Consider the following 18,847-nt stretch of genomic DNA (forward strand, 5'->3'; position numbering starts at 1 on the left):
AAATATCACCTACTAGAAGAAAGGAATTTCCCACCTCCGTCCGGCTGTGGCCCGTGACGTTTAAGCCCGGGACATGTCACGGGACGAGGGGAAAAACCCCAAACAGTCATCCCTCTAAGAATTTTTTTTCTTTGGGGCGGTTATAGGGATGGATCGACGGTTCGCGGGATATTCCGAGATATTGTGCCATCTAGTAGTGACTAAAAGAAACTTCCAACGCTAGATTGCTGATAAATTACCGTAAAGAAAATTATTCTTTTTTCAATCCATAAAGGGATCAAAATTTTCCTTCCAAATTTCCAATGATTTAGTCTCACACAGTCGCACGCCATTCACTCTCGTCAGTAAATAGAGAAATTCGCTATTGTTTCCCGTTGAGCGTTGACCAACAGAACCAATTTGGGATGGTCAATGTTGATGGTCTATATTTACAACAAACGCAATTGACATCAATGAAAATGCATGCACATATTTTATATAAAGAGTGCATTGTGTAAAGCCCTAACGTACAACTATATTGATATTATTTTAACAAGAAAATAAAGAGGGCAGTCGGTGTTGTGCAAACATTGTGCGGCGATCCTCCTTGTATATCGGTACCTTGTATGTTTACTCAGGCGCAATGTCACGCTCTGTCAACATTTTCCTCGCTTTCCGTTTCTTCGTGATGTTTCCATTGAGCCTTAGGCATAGAAGGAAGATGGGTTGGTGCGTTTATATTGTGATTGCTTGGTCGTCTGACGCTAATAACTTGATTATATAAGTTTACTATTAATGCGCAGTGACTACTTCGTTCCGTCATTAGCATCTCAGTGACACAGCGCGACTTGGAATTTATTTGTCATTTGAATAAATAATTTGAACATATACGGCTGCATCAATGCTGTGAAATAAATAAAGAGCTTTTTTTATTTAATTTCTTTTCTACATTCTATATAGTGTGTTGAAGAAAACTGAGCGGCGAGGGAACCAAATGATGGGTCTCTGCGGTGAAAAGGGTTATCTATCGCTCGTGGCTCATTTGAATAATTATGGAGCGGTGGTCAGCCATCCGTATCAGTTCCCTCTCTGAATGGTACCGTTTTTCTAACTTTTTTTCTCCTTTTCATTGGTTGGTTTCCCTACGTCTTTGCCAACGGAATAAATATGTTCACGACTTCAAATCAAACAGAATAAATGGTATCCGAAAGTAGAATGACTTGTTTTAATGTTGTTGTTACAACAAGCATTTGTTACGTTGCATTAGATTCGCTCGTTAGATTAGATCTTAATAAAGTCAGAAACGGTCTCAAATATCCAGGATGAGAAACCATCCTGTTTACACTAAACTCGGACTCAAGACTCGGACTAAAATGGCTGTTGTTTTCATTAGCTGCAGGTAATTCCTATATCTTTTTTGGGTCCCTTTAGCAAAAGTTCTGAACCGAAACGGCTTTTCAAATGCCCTCACTTGAAGACGGAAGTAAATGATTCATGTTAACTGCCGCTTGTGGCTCAGTGCAATCATCTAGCGCTTATTTTATCGTCGTTGCTATGTTTACCGTGCTGACTGCTCGACAGGTGGAATGAAAATTCCTTAATAAAACTGTCTTTCTAGGAACGAAATATGTACGTTTGACGCGCGAACTTGAACAGGAAAGTCAAGTTCGAAACTTGATGTCGTGAGATTCGTTGTATTATTTATGACACTATCGTAAAGTTGGGAAGTTGATTATTTTTCTCGGAAGGGAACGTATCTCCGATTCAAAGCCATTCGAACGGCAATGCGAGATGTGATGATAGGCCATTGATCGCTTAGTTTGACAACTGCCGCTATAGTTCAAAATGCCAAAGAATATACCGAGTATCATATTCCACTTTTATTTTTCTTTAACGCTACTTGGTGATCGCTCATGAGTGACATTAAGAATATACAAAAATAAATAACAAGGCTGATTTCTCGCATTTCAATTTCATTAGAGGTCTTTAGAGGTCTTGACAAACTGTTTAAATTGATCGGGCACTATCAGCAGAAATTGAAAATGCCGTTGCTAATTCATTTATTGCCAAGGCTTTGATTTGAAAAAGCTTAGATGACAATACATTTTACAGCCCCTAATAGAATAGACAAAAAAAGGGCTGACTCATTCGTTCAGTTCACTGTGTGTGGTGGCTTCTATTTCGAACTGATGTGTGAAATCGGGTCTAATTATTAGTCCGCCAGATGGCAGCCGAAACATAATCCAACAGAGGGACGGACCCCTCGGTATGCGTTGAGTCAAGGAAAGATGAGAACCAATGGTTTCTGGCTATTTGCCGGCGCTGCTGGCGATTTTTCGTTTCTGTTTTCTTCAAAACAAGAGGAGAAATTAAACCGCTGCGATTTGTGATTGACGCCAAATGCACACAGTCAAGGCGAACGTGTTTTTCCAGCCGTCCGAAAACAACACGCTCTCTCTCTCTCTCGCCGTTACCTACCTAGGCAGACTCGACTCGTTGTTGGGGTTGTTGGAAGGCAAACGGATGGAAACACCCGCTGGCTGGCACTGCAGTCAGTTGTGTGCCGACCGGATCAGACGACGGATCTCGTTCTATTCGACTCCCGTTTCCGCACGCGCGCGCGCGCCATTCCAACCGGAATCTAGTGTGACACGTGCTCATCTTTGATGCGTTTCAGCCCAACTCTATTGTTGACCGAAAAGTGGAAACGTATTGATTCAGTGTGTTCTGTTGTGGCCCCCTAATTACCTTTGCTTTGCTACTCAAATCTCTGAGGCATAGATTATTATTGGCAATTATTTGGCCAACACGTCTTATATATATACCGAGTGTGTGTTTTCGTGAATAGGAATCATTTGTTTATTGTAAAGAGAAATCCGAAATTTTAATAGTGGCAAAGATGGAGCATCGTGGCTCTTTCATTACCGGATACACAGCTGTTGTCGTCCTTCTCTTCGCGTCAGGTAGGACACAACATCATTCATCATTTTCTCTATATAATTTCTGTGTTATTCAACTCTTCACGGGTTATATGCTAATGACCCCCGAGGTACTCGTCGACTTCCAACTGCACATCAATCGAGTTGGGATTCGAATATTTGAAAACCCCCCAGACGAATCTTTTGTGTGTTTCTCTCTTATTGTTTTTCCTCGTCGTAAGACCAACAAGCCTAACGTGCAATTGGCTTACTGATTGATTTATCGTCGTTTGTTTTCAGTTTGTTTAGTACAAACTGAAACTGTTTTTTTGTTTTCTTTAACAACCCATCAACCGGGGGAGACTTACTTTTGACGCCCTTTTTGTCTACCTCCATAAAGTGGAGCGAAAAGACCAACGACATTGCAAAAGCTTTTTGTTTCTTTTATTGCCATCGTCTCTGCTGTTGACAAGTCAAATTCCACGCTGCACTACTTTGAAATTGGATTGCGCATGTGTTACTTTGACACGCGAGTACATTCTTTGATGAGGCCAAATACTAAAGTATAGACGACAGTAACACGGTATGTCAGGTGAATGCAAATCCCCCCCCCCCCCGCTTCTGTAGTACCAAAAAAGAAAAAAAAAAGGAAGGTAAAACATTTCGGATGTATTACAACCTGGGAAAGAGGAAAACAACGAAAGGTGAAAAGGTGAAATTCAAGCGATGTAGGTGGATTTAGAAGAGTGTCCTTGTCCCGACGTCATGTTTATATCCATGGCCATCAGGTGAACTGTCTCTCACGATTCGAACGTGACAAAACGTTGCCTTCACAACACACACCCGCTCTTCTTCTTCTTCTACTTTCTCTCCCACATTTTTACAACGATGATTTATCAAGATAAAACGTTTAGTTGTTGCTTTTCAATTGAGACAGAAGAAAAAAAAGGCTGTGTTGCTCTTCAACACCTGAAACACGCAGTAGCAGCAACAGAGAGTATAGCAGCAGCAGCCGACATTCCGTCCCGCTCTGTCGATTGTTCGTCGTCCGTCTTCTATTGTCCTGCCCGTCAGCCGACGAGTTGCGTCCTCGACGTTTCGTTGGCAAACTGTGCACGGCCACTTGTCAACGTCACGTTCTAGCCCAACAACTCGCGGGATTCCCGAATCAGTTACAAAGAATGCCTTGCCGTTCTCTTTTTCCTCTTTGACTTCCGCACACGGCGCATCCGTTTGATGGATGCTGCTGGTATAATCTCCGTTTCATTCAAGCCAACTCCGCAAGTGAAAAACCGCCGGTGATGACCGTTTTCTCCTTTTTTTTCTTTTTTGTTGTTTTTACGACGTTTCGGGCGGGTTTCTTTGGGGTCATAAATTATGACAAAAGAAACACCCGTGTCACCAAAGTCACCGCCAACCCTTAATGGATTTGAAAGCATCGACATTATCGACGAATGATTCATGACTTGCGCGGCGTTATTTGATTGATTTCCCTTTCCTTCTTATCGGTGATGTTATCTGGCGATTGGGGACGGATGGTGTTTCCTCTTCACCGGCACCATAAGTGCAGAGTATAGGACTACACATACATATGTATATGCTTACGGTAGCGTTGGTAAAGAAAAAAAAGGGGGGGGGGCACTAATTATTGTGACGGAGTAATTTTCTGGCGAGCGGATGTCAATTATCTTGTATATAAGCACGCATGTTTTTTCAAGCTGCCACCAGCAGGCCTGTCTGTCTCTCTTTCTCTCTCTATGCAACTGCCAGAGTAAAAAAGAGAAAAGAAAGAAAAGAGGGGTTGTATGTTTGACCGGCACTTCCGCCGACTGGCTGCTGCCTATGTGACGGAGTATACTACACTGCTATGCTGGAGTAGAAAAACGCTCCGGCACTCCATACCTCGGCGTGCAACCCCCCAGTATATACTACCCTGGCAGAGAGCCTTGAATTGTGTTGGCTTGTTGCTCCCTTCAAGTCACGTGACTGTCTCCTCCTCCTCCTTCCCCCCTTCTTCTGTCATCCACAAAAGCCGTGAAAGCGGGATGGAAATGATAACTAACTCTATATTCCGGAACTGCTGTTGTTATTGCCTAATTACTCCATTGTTTACATGAAAGAACAGAGTCTCAACAAACAGTCGATTCCGCTCAGAAAAAAAAATACAAAACGAAAAGTAATGACCGGTTGATCACGGTCAAAGAAAGAAACGGCAACCAAATGTCAGCTTCAAGAAGAAGCTATAAGAATTTAAAAAAAAAAAAAAATAGGAAAACCTTGCGGTTTTTCTTGGTAGTATAGCGCTGTTCGGCTTTCATGGGAAAAGACATAACAAATGCCAACGAGTCTCATTTTAATTTCTACCTCGTTCTCCTTCATTTTAGCTGGCGTTTTAGCGGATTAGAGCTTCCATAGTTTCCACGGACTTGTCAGTGATGTCTCTATTGTTGTTTTCTGTAGCACTGCCACTTCTGCTGCTTCTTCTTTTTCCTCCTCTTACCTTCTTATCATGCTATATAGCCTATAGGGTTCGAAGTTCTTCTTCTATTTTTTTTTTGTTCCCCTCTCATCTCTCTCGCCCTCTCTCCTTATTCCCCATTACCTTAGGACTCAGGGCTGCCGCAATTTGAAATTCCCCTTTTTTTTCTTCTTCTCGTTGGGAGCACCTTCGTCGGTTGTTCCCGCATTACCACCTTTTTTTTTATTTTTATTTTGCGCGCGAGTTCCCACGGATAGAGATCCGAGATGGGGGGAAGAAGAGAGGAAGAAGAAAGAATGATTGCTGTTACCTCACCGACATAAGGGGGCTCGAGTAGCAAGAAAGTGAGACAATTAGACCCAGCAACCTTCGTCTACTGATTAAGATGTTTGGAAACAACCTTAGAGCTTTTCCACACAACCAGCAGCAGATGAATTGACTTCTATTGTTATTTCTGTCGGCTCGTCGCGCCATGTGTGTGTTGGAAGCCAAGAAGAAGGGAAAAAAACTAGTCAAACAAGAAAATACCACTGAGAAAAAAAATATATATGTGTACATGTATAAAGCGACTAGGTTGTCCTGTTTTGGTCGGATTATGTATCTCCTCGTTTTGCACTATTTCTGTTTTCGGAGCTCGAAAAAGATAGACGACTTAGTGAAATTGAAACATTTTTTGGGAAAGATAATTAATCGTGTGTGTCGGAGCCAAGATAATTCGGTTCGGTGCATGAAAGAAAAGGCAACCGCAAACTTGTCTTTCCTAACATGAAAAGTAAAAACTGACCCATTTCTTTTCCTTTTTTTTTTTTTTCTTTTTGTTGCCCTGAAAACGAGCTCAACATCTTGAATTCTTGATGGCTTTCGGAATCGTTCCCGACTATTTTGTTTTATCCAATCGACCCGGCGCTGAGCGGGCAGTAATAGAAGAACGCCAGAAAATATATCATCCACATGCACCGTTTTCTATAGATGGTAATGTTGTATACGGACAAGAGCATTTCCTCAACAAGGAGGGCTCCCCAATAAGGAGCGGACGCAGGAGGGAGTCCAACCGGTCATTTACTATTATTTTCATATTTTTGTTTTTTGTTTCTTTTGATTTTTTTCTTTCCTTCTTCTTTAACCTTCTTTCCCCCCCCCCCCATATGTTGTTGTACCTCTCCCCGTACCTGCATAATAATTCAATCCACCTCAACTTGTGTACAGTACAGCTTTGCCGACGACCGACCAAAAACCAGAAAGGAAAGTAAAAAAAAAAAAAAATGAAAAAGATTTTGTTTTGTGAAAGATTCAACATTTGGATTTTTCTTTCTACACATCGTCTCATAGCGGTCACCGAATACGCCCATTGGATCTTTTTGTTTTTTTAAATTTAAAAAGAATAAATAGAAGTTATTCCACGATAGGATCGCGTTGTTAAACAAAAATTCTCTACCAGTAAAAAAATGAACGACGGTCAAGAAGCGGCTTAGAAGTCGGTCGCGTCTTGCGTGAAGATTCAACCAAGGGGTGAGGGGTCCATCACCTTGTTAACGTCTCGTTGATCAGCATTTGTTTGACAGGTGCTTCATCGGGGCACTCTACATATATCCAGTATATATAAGGTAGTCCGTTCTCAGAAGAAAAAAAAGATAGACAGTAGGCAGCAGTAAGACTTTTTCTCTCTCATCTTTAGATTTTCTTGTGTATATATTAAAACAAAAGGAGGTCCTGATGACGGAGCCTAACACGGCCGGCCGTACGATAACGGGGAACGAACATTTCGACAGAAAATTCCTCCTTTTTTTTCCCCTTTCGAATTTTTTTTCTTCTCCTCTCCCGGGGAGATTCTCTAACTTGTAGATATGCATTATAAATGGTCATGGAGAGACCTTCTTATATTATACATATAAGCAGCAGTCTATCTAGACAGTCAGAAGGAAATGGGGAAGGCGCTAGCTGTGCACGGAGAGAAGAAAAAAAGAAGGGTTATTTTGTGTGTGCTGATGGCTTCCAGCAGCGAGCGATTTCTACCCCGCAGCTGCTGCTCAATAACCAATATGTAATATCACGACTCGGATAGATAAATGAATCGTGAACCGTTTTGTTTTTGGTGTTTGGTTATATATATTTTTTTTGTTTGTGGAGAAAAACCAACCGATTTCTCCGCCATTTGACGCAACTTTCCCCCCAACGAAATAGAAAATTTCCCTCAGTTGGTGTTTCCTTTCGAAACTCGGAATCGGATCCAAATTTGGAAACCACGCCCGTACGAATTGTTTAGCTGGGTCTCTGAACGACTAGCTAAAAAATAGCTTTACGTACGTAGGTTGGTCATAACTATCTTTCTTTAAGTTACATTACAGCTGAACGGGAGCAGCCTCGTTTCTACCAGCTAGCTTAAACCTGTTGATACTAGACTGCTTGCGTTCAGCAGTAATTTAACCTTGGATAGCTAGTAACGGCCAGCCTATGTACGCAAAGCTATTTCAAGCTAGTCGTTCGACTTATAAAATTTATCTAATTGCGTTCAGCTGTAACTTAACCATGGATAGCTAGTAACGGCCAGCCTATGTATGTTAAGCTATTTCAAGCTAATCTTTCGACTTATAAAATTTTTCTATAATTGCGTTCAGCTATAATTTAACCAGTGATAGCTAGTGACGGCCAGCCTATGTACGTAAAGCTATTTCAAGCTAGTCGTTCGACTTAATATATTATTAAACTGATTTAAGTTAAATGAAAATCAGCTATGCGTAAAAATAATAATAATTTACAAACAAATAATTGTTATTATTAATAGAAATGAACAGAAAATATATTAATTTAGTGTATATTTTACTGTATTCATAAATTTAAGAATATATAAAAATATATGCCAGCACCTTTTCGATTACTCTGCCGCAGAAAACAATAAATCAATAATGCGTATCGTGGAATTAGTTTATATTTAAGCAATGTATAGCTATTGATATTTGTAAATATATAGTATCTAAGTATGGCCGAACAGGATCACCGGAGACCAGTAGGAAAGAAGCGCAGCGTCCTTGAACATCATCAGCATTCGGATGGGTGACCCGATATAAAAAAAAAGGAGTTATAAGTTGAAGTATGCTAGCTATAATAGAAAGCTATGAGTTGGCGCCGCGCGCTTTTTCTGTTTTGTCTTACATAAAAAATAGGTTGAAATTACCTTGCTACGCTAGCTTAGCGCGATAAGTTTAATTTAACCCTGAAATTCCATGCTGTTTTTTAAAAATTTTACCCTAGAAGCAGCTAGCTTTACCCCCCTAAATGGATAGCTGTAATTAAGCTAAAAATCAGCTTGCCGTTTCGTACGGGCGATTGAAACAATGGGGATGTGTTCACTAACTCTTTTGATTAAATACTAGGATTACGCCCGTATAGGCTATACCCTCCTCTTGCGATGAGGTCGCGTTATTAGAATACCGAGAAAATGAATTGGCAACATTTACCTTATAACGACGCACCTTTGGAAACACACCAAAAACACACTCTTCCTGCTACGTAGTTCCCATTTTGAAATGAAAGAAAATCGGTTGCGGAAAAGAATCAGAAACGAAACGACTAGTCTACCTATATAGCCACAGGGGGGCAAACGACGACGCTGTTATAGTAAAAAAGGAAAATGGCCGCGTACTGTAATAAGAAAAAAACCCAAATGCAATATAGAACTTTAGAGCGCGTGTTTTTTTTATGATTTTTCTTTTTTTTTTGCCTTTTTCATGGGTATTATTTATAGGAAATGTCTCTCCGGTCGTTTTATATTGTGTGTATACAAGGTGTCGGCCGAGAAGAAGTTGGGAGATGGCGACGGACACGTCGTAACTTGGGATGCGCCTCTTTCGCTTGTGTCAGTTTCATCGCCTCCTATTTCCTTCGACTATTTTAATGCTCATCTACTTTGAATGACCCCCTACTGCCATGTCTTGAGACATTTCGTCCTGAATAACAACAATCACGTCGCGCAGTACGTGTAACATTTTGACAAACTCCCGGCCGAACTTCCCTGTTAATGAGAAGCTGTTGATGGCTATAGAAGTAATGAAACACGGACGAGAGCGAAAGCTCGTCTATATAGGCTCCCTTTTGGACGGCGATTCCATCTTCCAGCACTCGCTCGTCACAACCAACTGGAGAAGAAAATCGGTCACAGAAACAGAAAAATAGAGAGAGAGAAAAAAAAAAAGGAAATTATCATTAAGTGAAGCCAGCCTGGTGTGACGCTGGGGGAAAAAAATATCCGGAAAAGAAAGAAAAAGCGGCAGGGAAAAAAGGCCCTTTTCTCTCTGCTGTGTCTATACACACGGCAGAGTCTATACATAAGGATTCTAAATTTAAATAGTCAAATAGCCGCATCGGGCAGCAGCCACGACGGCGAGGGAGAGTCGAAGCTTCTATAGTGTATCAGAGAAACGAGAGAGAGAGAGACAGAATAATATTGCCTATAGTCGTGTATGTAGCGCTCGGGATTTTCACACGCCGTGATGGACGACTTGACGAAGAGAGGGGCCGGACTATAATAGTTGAGTAGGCTGGCCTTTGCATGTATTCGGCCCGTTCTATCTGCAGTGCATACTGAATATACATACACGCAGTGGACTTTTGCCTAGCTCTCCTCCTCCCCCTCAGCTCTGGCCTCTCTTAGACAGATAGTGTTAGAACGTCACTATATTGACAAGCAAAGCTGTTGAAGGCGATGTAATACGCGCCGAATGAGATGGAGTGATGGAGGGGAGAGAGAAAGGAGATGTGAGAGAGTGAGGAAAAAAAGACGGAAAAGGTTCGCCGAGGCTTCCAGATGGACCAACAGATGTTCTCTTCACACCCGCGTCTAAACAGCGCGTCTCATCATCAGAAAGGAAGATAAAAATTGCGCCGAAATCCCTTTGTGAGTGAGTCTAGAAAGCTCACAGTTACAAGAGTTTCTCGTCACACGACGATGGATTCTCTATATTGGACAGCATAACTACCCGTGCTGAAATCCGTGCGCTTTTCTCGCACGTCCGCCGCCCGTCTGCCCGTCTGGGACTTTCATCCCTTCAACTCGCGTTGATATATAAGACGGTCCGAGACTTTGAAATGTGTTCCCCGACAAGATGAGATGCTGATTGCTTTTCACATTTGAATCGTTGAGAAAATCAGATGCCAATATACGGACGAACAAGCCGACATTTCTCAACACCCATCGAAATCGGTTTAAACTTTGAGTGTTCCTCTGATCATATATTCTTCACGATTCATCGCTATTTATGATATACAATCAGTCCCCCCCCCCCCCTCGACCGTTTGAAGTAGGAACAGCTAACGTGTCAAGTGATGGATGAGACTTTACTTATTTGGGTTCGGCGCGTTCATTTTTCGATGCGGTGGAGAGCTCGGCGGTCGACCGACACTGCACACAACACTATCCAGCCGCAACCTCTGGCCAGCTGCCTGCCCATAGCCCATAGCTTATACAGCAAGCCCAGCGCTTTCTCCCAATTCTCGTCCAAGACTTTGTGTTCTCATAAATACCTGTTGGTCGACGATATCTACCGTGCAGCATGAGCTGGAATCGGCATCGTAAATCGCGTCCGGGCGGGTCGAGTTTGGATGACTGAGCGATGCTCGATTGCCCGTGCCACGGTCAGAATGGTGTATCACGACTTTCTGTGTTGTTTTATTTCTTTCTTTTTCTTTTTTCTTTTTTGTTTTATTATTATTATTTCTCCAGCATCACGCCCTACGGGTAATTTCTCGACGAGATAGCCAAAGAAAAACAGCTCCAGACCTGTTTCACGTTCATTGCCTTTTCTTGTTTGTTTTATTGTTGCGATAAACAAGAAGCGGGGGCATTAGCATATACGTGAAAGTACTCAGACGATGCCAATTCGGTGATATGGCACCTGAAATGGTCCGGACCGCCGAGTTCTCCTATCGCTGTCTCAACGAATATGCTGCGCCGGAGCACGCACTCTTCATCAAATTAATAATGAAAAATTCCGTCAATTATTTTTTCTTTTTTAGCTTTTTGTTTTTCTTTACCTGAGTAGGACAGGATAGACGAAGAGGGTTCACGAACAACAATTGACTGTTGTCTGTCTCGATATATTGATTTTCCCATCGACGCTCTGAAATATTGAGTAAGTACTATAGTGATGTTGTTGGTAGTGTAGCGCATAAGTATTAAGGCCTATCGAATTCGAGTAGTAGGTTGCGCCTCATTACGAAGGTTGTGACATTCGATTCGAAATGCACCCCCCTCCCCCCCGCACACACACACACCCTTAGTAACGATTTCCATTCAGCCGTGTCATAAATAGAATGCCGGTAGCACGTCACCGGAATTCTCGGCTAATGATTCCGACAACGTTCACATGTCTTGCCTCCGCATATCGCCGATGGTATAGTAGGTTCTGCGACACGTGCATCTCGTTATATTCTCGTCGTTTCTCTCTCTAGCGGCTCTCTGCCTTTGCTGGGCAAAGAGAGAGAGAGCTAGCTATTAGATAGCCCCTTTTTCCCCTGCTCATTTCCGCTTTGCCAACGTCCCTCCTTCAATAATGGATGTGATATTGCTCGGAAAAAAAGTCAGGTTCCGACTAGATATGTACATTAGTGTGTTATACCATCAACAATCGGGTGTATTATAATTAGCAGGGTTGGCGAGGGTTTTTTTTTTCTTGTCTTTCTTTCCTCCTTTGAACTCCTTGCATGGTTATGCTCCAGCTCGGAAATCCACCATCAGTTGATGTCAACATTTGATTGATCAACACTCGGTGTGTTACAGAAATGACTTTGACGCTCCCCTTGTATGCGATCGGCGCTCTTTTACTGAATCACGTAATGAACGAGTTGATCTTAGACGGAATAATCCGAGCATGTAGATCGCTGAAGCCAGTCAAACAAGATTCCTAGCTCTCTAGCTCTTCTCTCGTCCCGCGATCCTCTCCCCCCACCCACCTCACGCTTGGCCGATCAAAGGATACAAGGGGGTGGTCTGATGCCCGCGCTCTGGCGCCCGTCGACTGCATTTGCCTAATTGGATTGGGTTCTCAAGTGGGATCATCACTCTTTTCTTTTTATTATATTTTATTTTACCGCACGCGGGATTTCCCTCCCCAGGACAAAAAATAAATGGAGTTGGTAGTGTGCGCTATTTTTGGAGCCAAGCATGTATGACATAACTTCCTGGCAATATCGTTGAATTTGTACGCCATTTGACATTTAAAAAAAGAAAAAGCTCGTTACAATTTCGGACTTGAAAGAAGAATTTAAATAGGCAGTGTTATACATTCAGAAATTCGAGAATGCTGCTGCGGCAAAATTGTAATGGACTATATTCCGTTCCAGTAAATTCGATGCTATAATGCGTTCAATGTTAATACACTTGGGTTTTTGAAAAAAAAAAAAAAGAAAATCATGTTTTCCCACAGGCCTTTGATGTCGAACAACATAAAGGGCAGCCAATTTCATTCTAACTGGATTGCGACTCGATCCAGTAGGCCTAAACAATGTCCATCACACACGTTTGCGTCCGAGACAACAAAAATAATGAAGCCGTATATCGAAGGGGGGAAATGGGCGTCTCCAGGTGTTTTGTCATCCGATTAGGCGACAACATCGCAGGAGCAACACACCTATGTATTTTTTTGACAAAAGAGTCTAGCTACAAATACATTTATACATGGCATATCGGACACGCGCTATATTGACACTGTCGATGGCTGCGCGTCCTGTCTATCGTCGTAGTTCCATGGCATCTTCAGCTGCCCCCCTTACCGATGCGCCGATCTGCTTTTGTTCACGCCGATCTCATTCCACGCGAAGAATGCGAGCCGAGTAAAGAGGAAAGGCATATTTTCCACCTCTCCCATTGAACAAGTTGACTCGGTACACGGGTTATTGAATGGCTTCGCGTCAGCGAAAAACCCGTGTTCAATCAGCAGCCAATACTTGAGAGAATATTGAAACATGCACCGAGCACGTCACGCACCGACCCCGAAAGTATTCGGCAACAGTATTATATATTGTTGTTGTTGTTGTTGTTGTTGCCAAGACACAATGTCATCCTGTTGTATACACACATGAAATATATACTTGCCCGTGGTATATAAAAGACTATGTGCTTCGAATTTAAATACTTACCTTGCGAGTCGCATACATTCACGTTTCAGGAGAGTATAATCGTAACATATGCGTAAAAATGACCGGCTGGACGGAAATGTGCCGAATGGCATGGAAAAAGAACGCGCGCTTCTCCGTTGTCACACACACTCGTCACATATGATTACAACAACGAAAAAAAAAGCCGCATTTGCCGCTGTTTCATCAGAGAAATAAGGTGGGGGGAGGAGGAGGGAGTAGTTGGCGTAAAAAGGAGGGGGGAGGAGGTTGTCTGTGTCGGTGTAGTATGTGTGTGTTTGTGTGCCCTATCTAGCTCCGTCTCTTATTGCAGTTCTAAAACAGTGCAGAGTGCGTGTCATGGATCTAAAAAAGCTTGACGGGGGGAATGTTTCAGATAGTAAAAGATAAAATGCCTATCTCTTTTTATATATATTCAGGAGGTATAGAAGAGAGAGAGAGAGGGAGGGGGAACTATGACAGCTGGAAGATCCGCCCGTCAAGTCTTTTAGGCCTCTAATGTTCCCTTTAGGCAGGCAACTATCCGTACATGGTTGTATAATGCATCCCAGACAGTCATACGATATTTCTATTTTATTTCATTTTCAAAAGCTTTATAGTAATATATATACCAAGGCCTAGGCACACACGTCCGTTTCGTTTCAATTGCTCTCCGGGTGAGTTCCATTTGACTGCCGAAAGTTGGGAGAACTCTCGTAATTTCGGGGAGTAATTTCAAATTCGGTCTTTTCAAATGAGCCGAATGGCAGGAGCAGCAGCAGCAGCAGCAGACCATGGATTCGTCTAATGTGTCTTGGATATGGCTCCCTTCCTTCCGTCTTCCAACTTGTTTGATGTTTGAAACTCAGCTGATTGTTTGACTCTGTATTTGTGTGTTACAAAAGGGAAACGGTAACGCGACGACGATCAAAGGAAAATGAACCTGATAGTTTTTCCTTTTTATTATTTTCCTTTTTGACAAACACCAAGTGTGTGCTGGTGTGAGAGATGGGCGAAGAGAAGCGGAACTCGATTCCTCTCGCCGGGGGTGTAAAGGATGTAGTCACGCCCTCCATGCTTTGATGCACCTGAGAATGCGTGGTCTGCTCACTTATTTGCCCGTGATTTCCGTTGCCGACTGGCAATCTGCTGTGGCACCAAATAACACGGGAACAGCAAATAACAACACTGGGCGAAGATTCAGCTTACTCGTTCGTCGTGAAGAGAGAGAACTCGCCTCAATAGGGTACCAGCAGTCAAAAACAAAAAGAAGAAGGCGCACGTGACTTGTCCGGTGGTCTCCAGCCGTAAAATATTAAATGAGGTGAGGCCCTCTGCACGCACGTTGTGTGTGTCTAACACACAGCACTGCACACATATAGTTACTTACGTGTAGCCCTCCACATCGTTTGGAAAAATAACGACATGGATGAAAAATGGCCAGGAAGCCGCGTGCTCATTGGCCAGGGTAGCAGATCGTTCTTGGCGGGTTTTACGAATGAGGAAATGAACTTTTTCGATCGGCGTAAAATTTTTTCAATCTGGTGGTTCAACCTTATATAGAGCGTCTGATAATTCCCGTATTTAGGCATCAGGATGTAGCCTAATCTTTCAAGTTAACTTTATATCGGTGTTTGAGTTCCTTGACCAAACGATGATTGTTATATTTTCGTTGTTTTGACGTCGTGCGCGCCGGGGATATAAAAAGTCAGGCCCCAAACAAAGACTGCATTACCATCAATTTTCAACGTGAGTGGCCTCGGGCATTGATAGTTTTTTTTTTTTGTGTGTATATAAACATCCGGAAGGAGAACTCTTATATTCTGTATATATATACGTTGAAGACAAAAATTACAACAACAACTAAAAGGAGAAAAAAAGAAAAAGAAAACAAGGAGGTGTTTTTACTGGAAGAGACGACAATGTCGCGGTTTTGGTAAGACAGGAACTTGGAAAGAAGAAAAAAACACGTCGTATTTTCCAATCTTTTTTTGCTTGTGCCTGGTAATAGGTGGTCTTCAAATTATCCCCGACACCAATGATGATTGGCTATTATTATTATTATTATTATTATGTTCTGTTTCTTTTCGGGCATGGACCGGAATTTGACCTAAAAAGGAGAAATAAAAAATAAAATATAAAATATAAATTTGTTGGTACGAGCCAACATGGCACTCGAGGGAACCGTTACAGGTAAAGTTCCGATGGTAATGGAGATCACCGGCGCGCTTGTGGATGTCCTCCGGATAGCTATAACATTTGACATTGAAGAATTGGTATTTGAATTGGAAAATCGATAAGGAGAGAATGGATAATAGACTTGGCGGGATTGGAAAATCGACTGGTGGTATCCAGCTGCGGCTCTATCCATATGGGAAACCTGCAATAAAACAATGCAGACAAGGAAGTAAAAAGAAAAAAAAAACGCAACATGAAATAGCACCTCCGCAACGTCACATCGGCTTTTGCTCACGCGCAAGCTAGCGTTCATATATCTCATTGTTATGGAGTGCGAAGACCGGGGCGCCGTTTCAATGGCGCCGTTCTCTCTCTCTCTCTCTCTTCTTGGCTATATGACGGTCGGTGCTTTTTTAACTCAAATGTATTACGATCGTCGGCTTTTTTTTTCCTTTTTTTTTATCTTTTGGTGTGGGCGCGCGTGCGGCCACACGTCTCCCGCTGGCTTGACTTTTTCTGGCAGTGCCACCTGGTGACTGGTGTTTTGTTCATGTCGTTCACGTTGGCTTAATCTTCCTGTTTGCCCCCGTGTGTCCGTTCGTGATTCAATCGTTAAAGGCCCTTCGTATATCTAGCGCCAGCCGATCCGACGCCCGGCCGCAAACGTTCCAGAAATCAGAAATGATCATCAATTGAGCGTGACGCTCTTTCACTTTAATGGGCCACTTCCTTTGTTTTCTTGACGATGACATTCCTGCAGCGCACTTCAGGCACACAGGCGGAAGGTCTCGACAGTTTGGACACTTCTTTCGTAATATAAAAGGAAAGGGATTTTGATGATCATTACCCCATTATAATATCGGTGCTCTTGTATATATATATCAGAAGAAGAAGAAGAATAATAAGCCTTCTGTTTCCGGAACGCCCAAACAACAAATTTCGGATGCGTTCGAGGAAAAAGAGATAAAACAACGGAAATTTCTTGAAATTATTCATTAGAATTTTTTTTTGGGGGGGGGGTTGTATTTTTGAAAGTCGTTTCGACCGCCGTGCACCAAATAACGAAATAAGAAAAATAAAAGACGTGCAAGGCGCCCAGTCTATAGACCAAAAGCGCATTGGTTTTCAAATAAAGCACCGACTTTGCCTGCGCGTTTTGTGGTCATCCTCTATTTATTTCGAAACACACTGTGTGCGTATATAAGACAGCAGCATTGTGCTTTTTTCAAAGGAATGATGGCTGCATTCTTTCAAGGTTTTATGTGTCGGTCATCACGCGTGCGCGGACCCGAAAACACGGGCATGAATTCGTGAATTTCGCCATTTCCTTTCAAAATGAAAAATGAATGAAAATAAAGTGTAACTGCATTTTGTTTTGTTACTTTTTCTTTTTCTTTTTCCAACGCAAACGAAAGACAAGCCATTCGACAACGAAGAATCGTCAAACATTCTTCTTCACAAACAGAACGTATATAACCGAGGCGTGAGAACAGGTAGCGTGAACTCGTCATCTCTACTATAGCTATATATATAGGAGTCAGTGGAGCACAGCATGTCGTGTCTGTGCACACGATTAGCGAAAGAGAAACGTTCCCCGGAAGAGTTCAAAGGTGACGTGATGGTCTCTCTCTCTCTCTTCCTCTTCTTCTTTCTTCGGTACGATGGTGCGGCGGTCAGAGGCCACTTTGAGAATGATACCCATCAGTTTATGTGTCAGCTTTGGATGACACTTTGATGAGTGTCTCGTCGTTATATCAATGCAGCCAGGACGCAATTGGTGTTGTAATCCAAACAACGGCTTATTTTATTGTCATACTGTTGAAATTGTGCGGCGTTTCACTGGAAACTCCCAATGATGGATTCGTCAAGTCAGCGGTTTTCGTGAATGTTCAGTCGAAGGCCACAATACTTACGTCGTGAATTTTTTAATATTTCGTTTTCCGCATTTTTTTTTTCTTGGAACCAATTTAACTAGCCTAGCCTGTATTATACGTATTGTAAAGTGGGACATGTATAAAGCGGAACGCTATATATGTTCACCACTAAACTTTAACGTTATATTATTCAACACATTTTGTCCCGAAATGGACGTGTCGAGTTGGAAACTTTTTCCAGTTATTCTTTTTTTACTATTTTATCAGCGCAATTTATTTATGTGTGAAAGAAGATGAATCGAGTTGGGGCGAGGGCGTGTAACGGGGATGACAGATGCCCTCTGGATGAAAGAAACTTTGCCGATGCCCGCATATTTAGTAGCTTTAACAAACATAGTCAACTCCTTCTTTTACCCCGACAACCAACATCAAGTTATTCTTGGAATCCTCTTCATTAACCATCCTTCTGCCTTTCTGACTTTTGTAAAAATATTTTCTGAAAATCGAACCAACTAGTTTACTGATTCTTTTATTATAATATACTGTTTCTTTTTAAAAATGTGTTGGTCTGTTTTCGACTTCTAATTTCACGTTTCTACCTGACGTTATGGGGTAGTGGGCTGGCAAGAATTCCTTCCGAGTGCTTTGCGTTGTAGTTGAGCTCATGATCGATCACGACACACAGTCCTCAGACTGGCTTGGCAGCGCGCAGTCCAGCAGCCGCAGCAGCAGCGCACAGTATCACGACACGATGTTTCCATGAATAGCATCAACCCGAGAATTAGCATCGAACGTCGCTACCTCTATCCCCGGTCTAGGGTAACTCTAGTCACCTTCTTACGTAACGCAACTCAATTCGTCCACCGAGTCAAAGTCGCGGTTTTGATAGAAATATTGCCTTTCCGGCGTGATTGGCCCCCCGCCCACGTGAATAATCTTGCCGTTGTTTTCTTTTTCGTTTTTTTTTTCATTGTTTTTGTTTTGTATTGTTTGGAATTTTCGTTGTTGTGATTGGTGTTGGAGAAGAAGAGCCGTAGAGGAGATCTCCTTTTCTCCATCGTTCGATATTTGCTTGTGTGCACAGTTTCAACTTTCAACCAGTCAGCTGATGATGAATGATGGCCTGGCGTTGTCGAGTGGCTGGTGACTTGGCGAGACGTGTGAATGGCGCTCATAATACATTTGGATTTCATTTTGTCACGCTCTTCACCCTTTATCTTCTAATACTCCATTCTTGGTCGATTGCCGAGCCCCGTTCCGGATGTTGTATATAAAGTTTGCGTGCTGTGTGCTCTATCTACAGCTTCCGCAAG

General features: G+C 42.4%; 1 protein-coding gene across 4 annotated transcripts in view; it reads left to right on the plus strand.

Moving 5' to 3' along the window:
- Positions 1 to 2,516: 2,516 nt before the first annotated feature.
- The window catches only part of LOC124195638 (inactive tyrosine-protein kinase transmembrane receptor ROR1-like), a 169,768-nt gene continuing 153,437 nt past the window's right edge, over positions 2,517 to 18,847 (plus strand). For 3 of the 4 annotated variants that reach the window (XM_046590148.1, XM_046590146.1, XM_046590147.1), the window contains exon 1: positions 2,517 to 2,942. In XM_046590148.1, coding sequence (XP_046446104.1) covers positions 2,879 to 2,942 — 64 coding nt within the window. In that variant the 5' untranslated portion in view covers positions 2,517 to 2,878. The remainder of the gene's footprint in view (positions 2,943 to 18,847) is intronic. The other variant, XM_046590145.1, reaches the window with a different exon arrangement.

The sequence above is a fragment of the Daphnia pulex genome, chromosome 6 (genome assembly GCF_021134715.1).
Source record: "Daphnia pulex isolate KAP4 chromosome 6, ASM2113471v1".
In the NCBI taxonomy this organism is placed as follows: Eukaryota; Metazoa; Arthropoda; class Branchiopoda; order Diplostraca; family Daphniidae; genus Daphnia; species Daphnia pulex.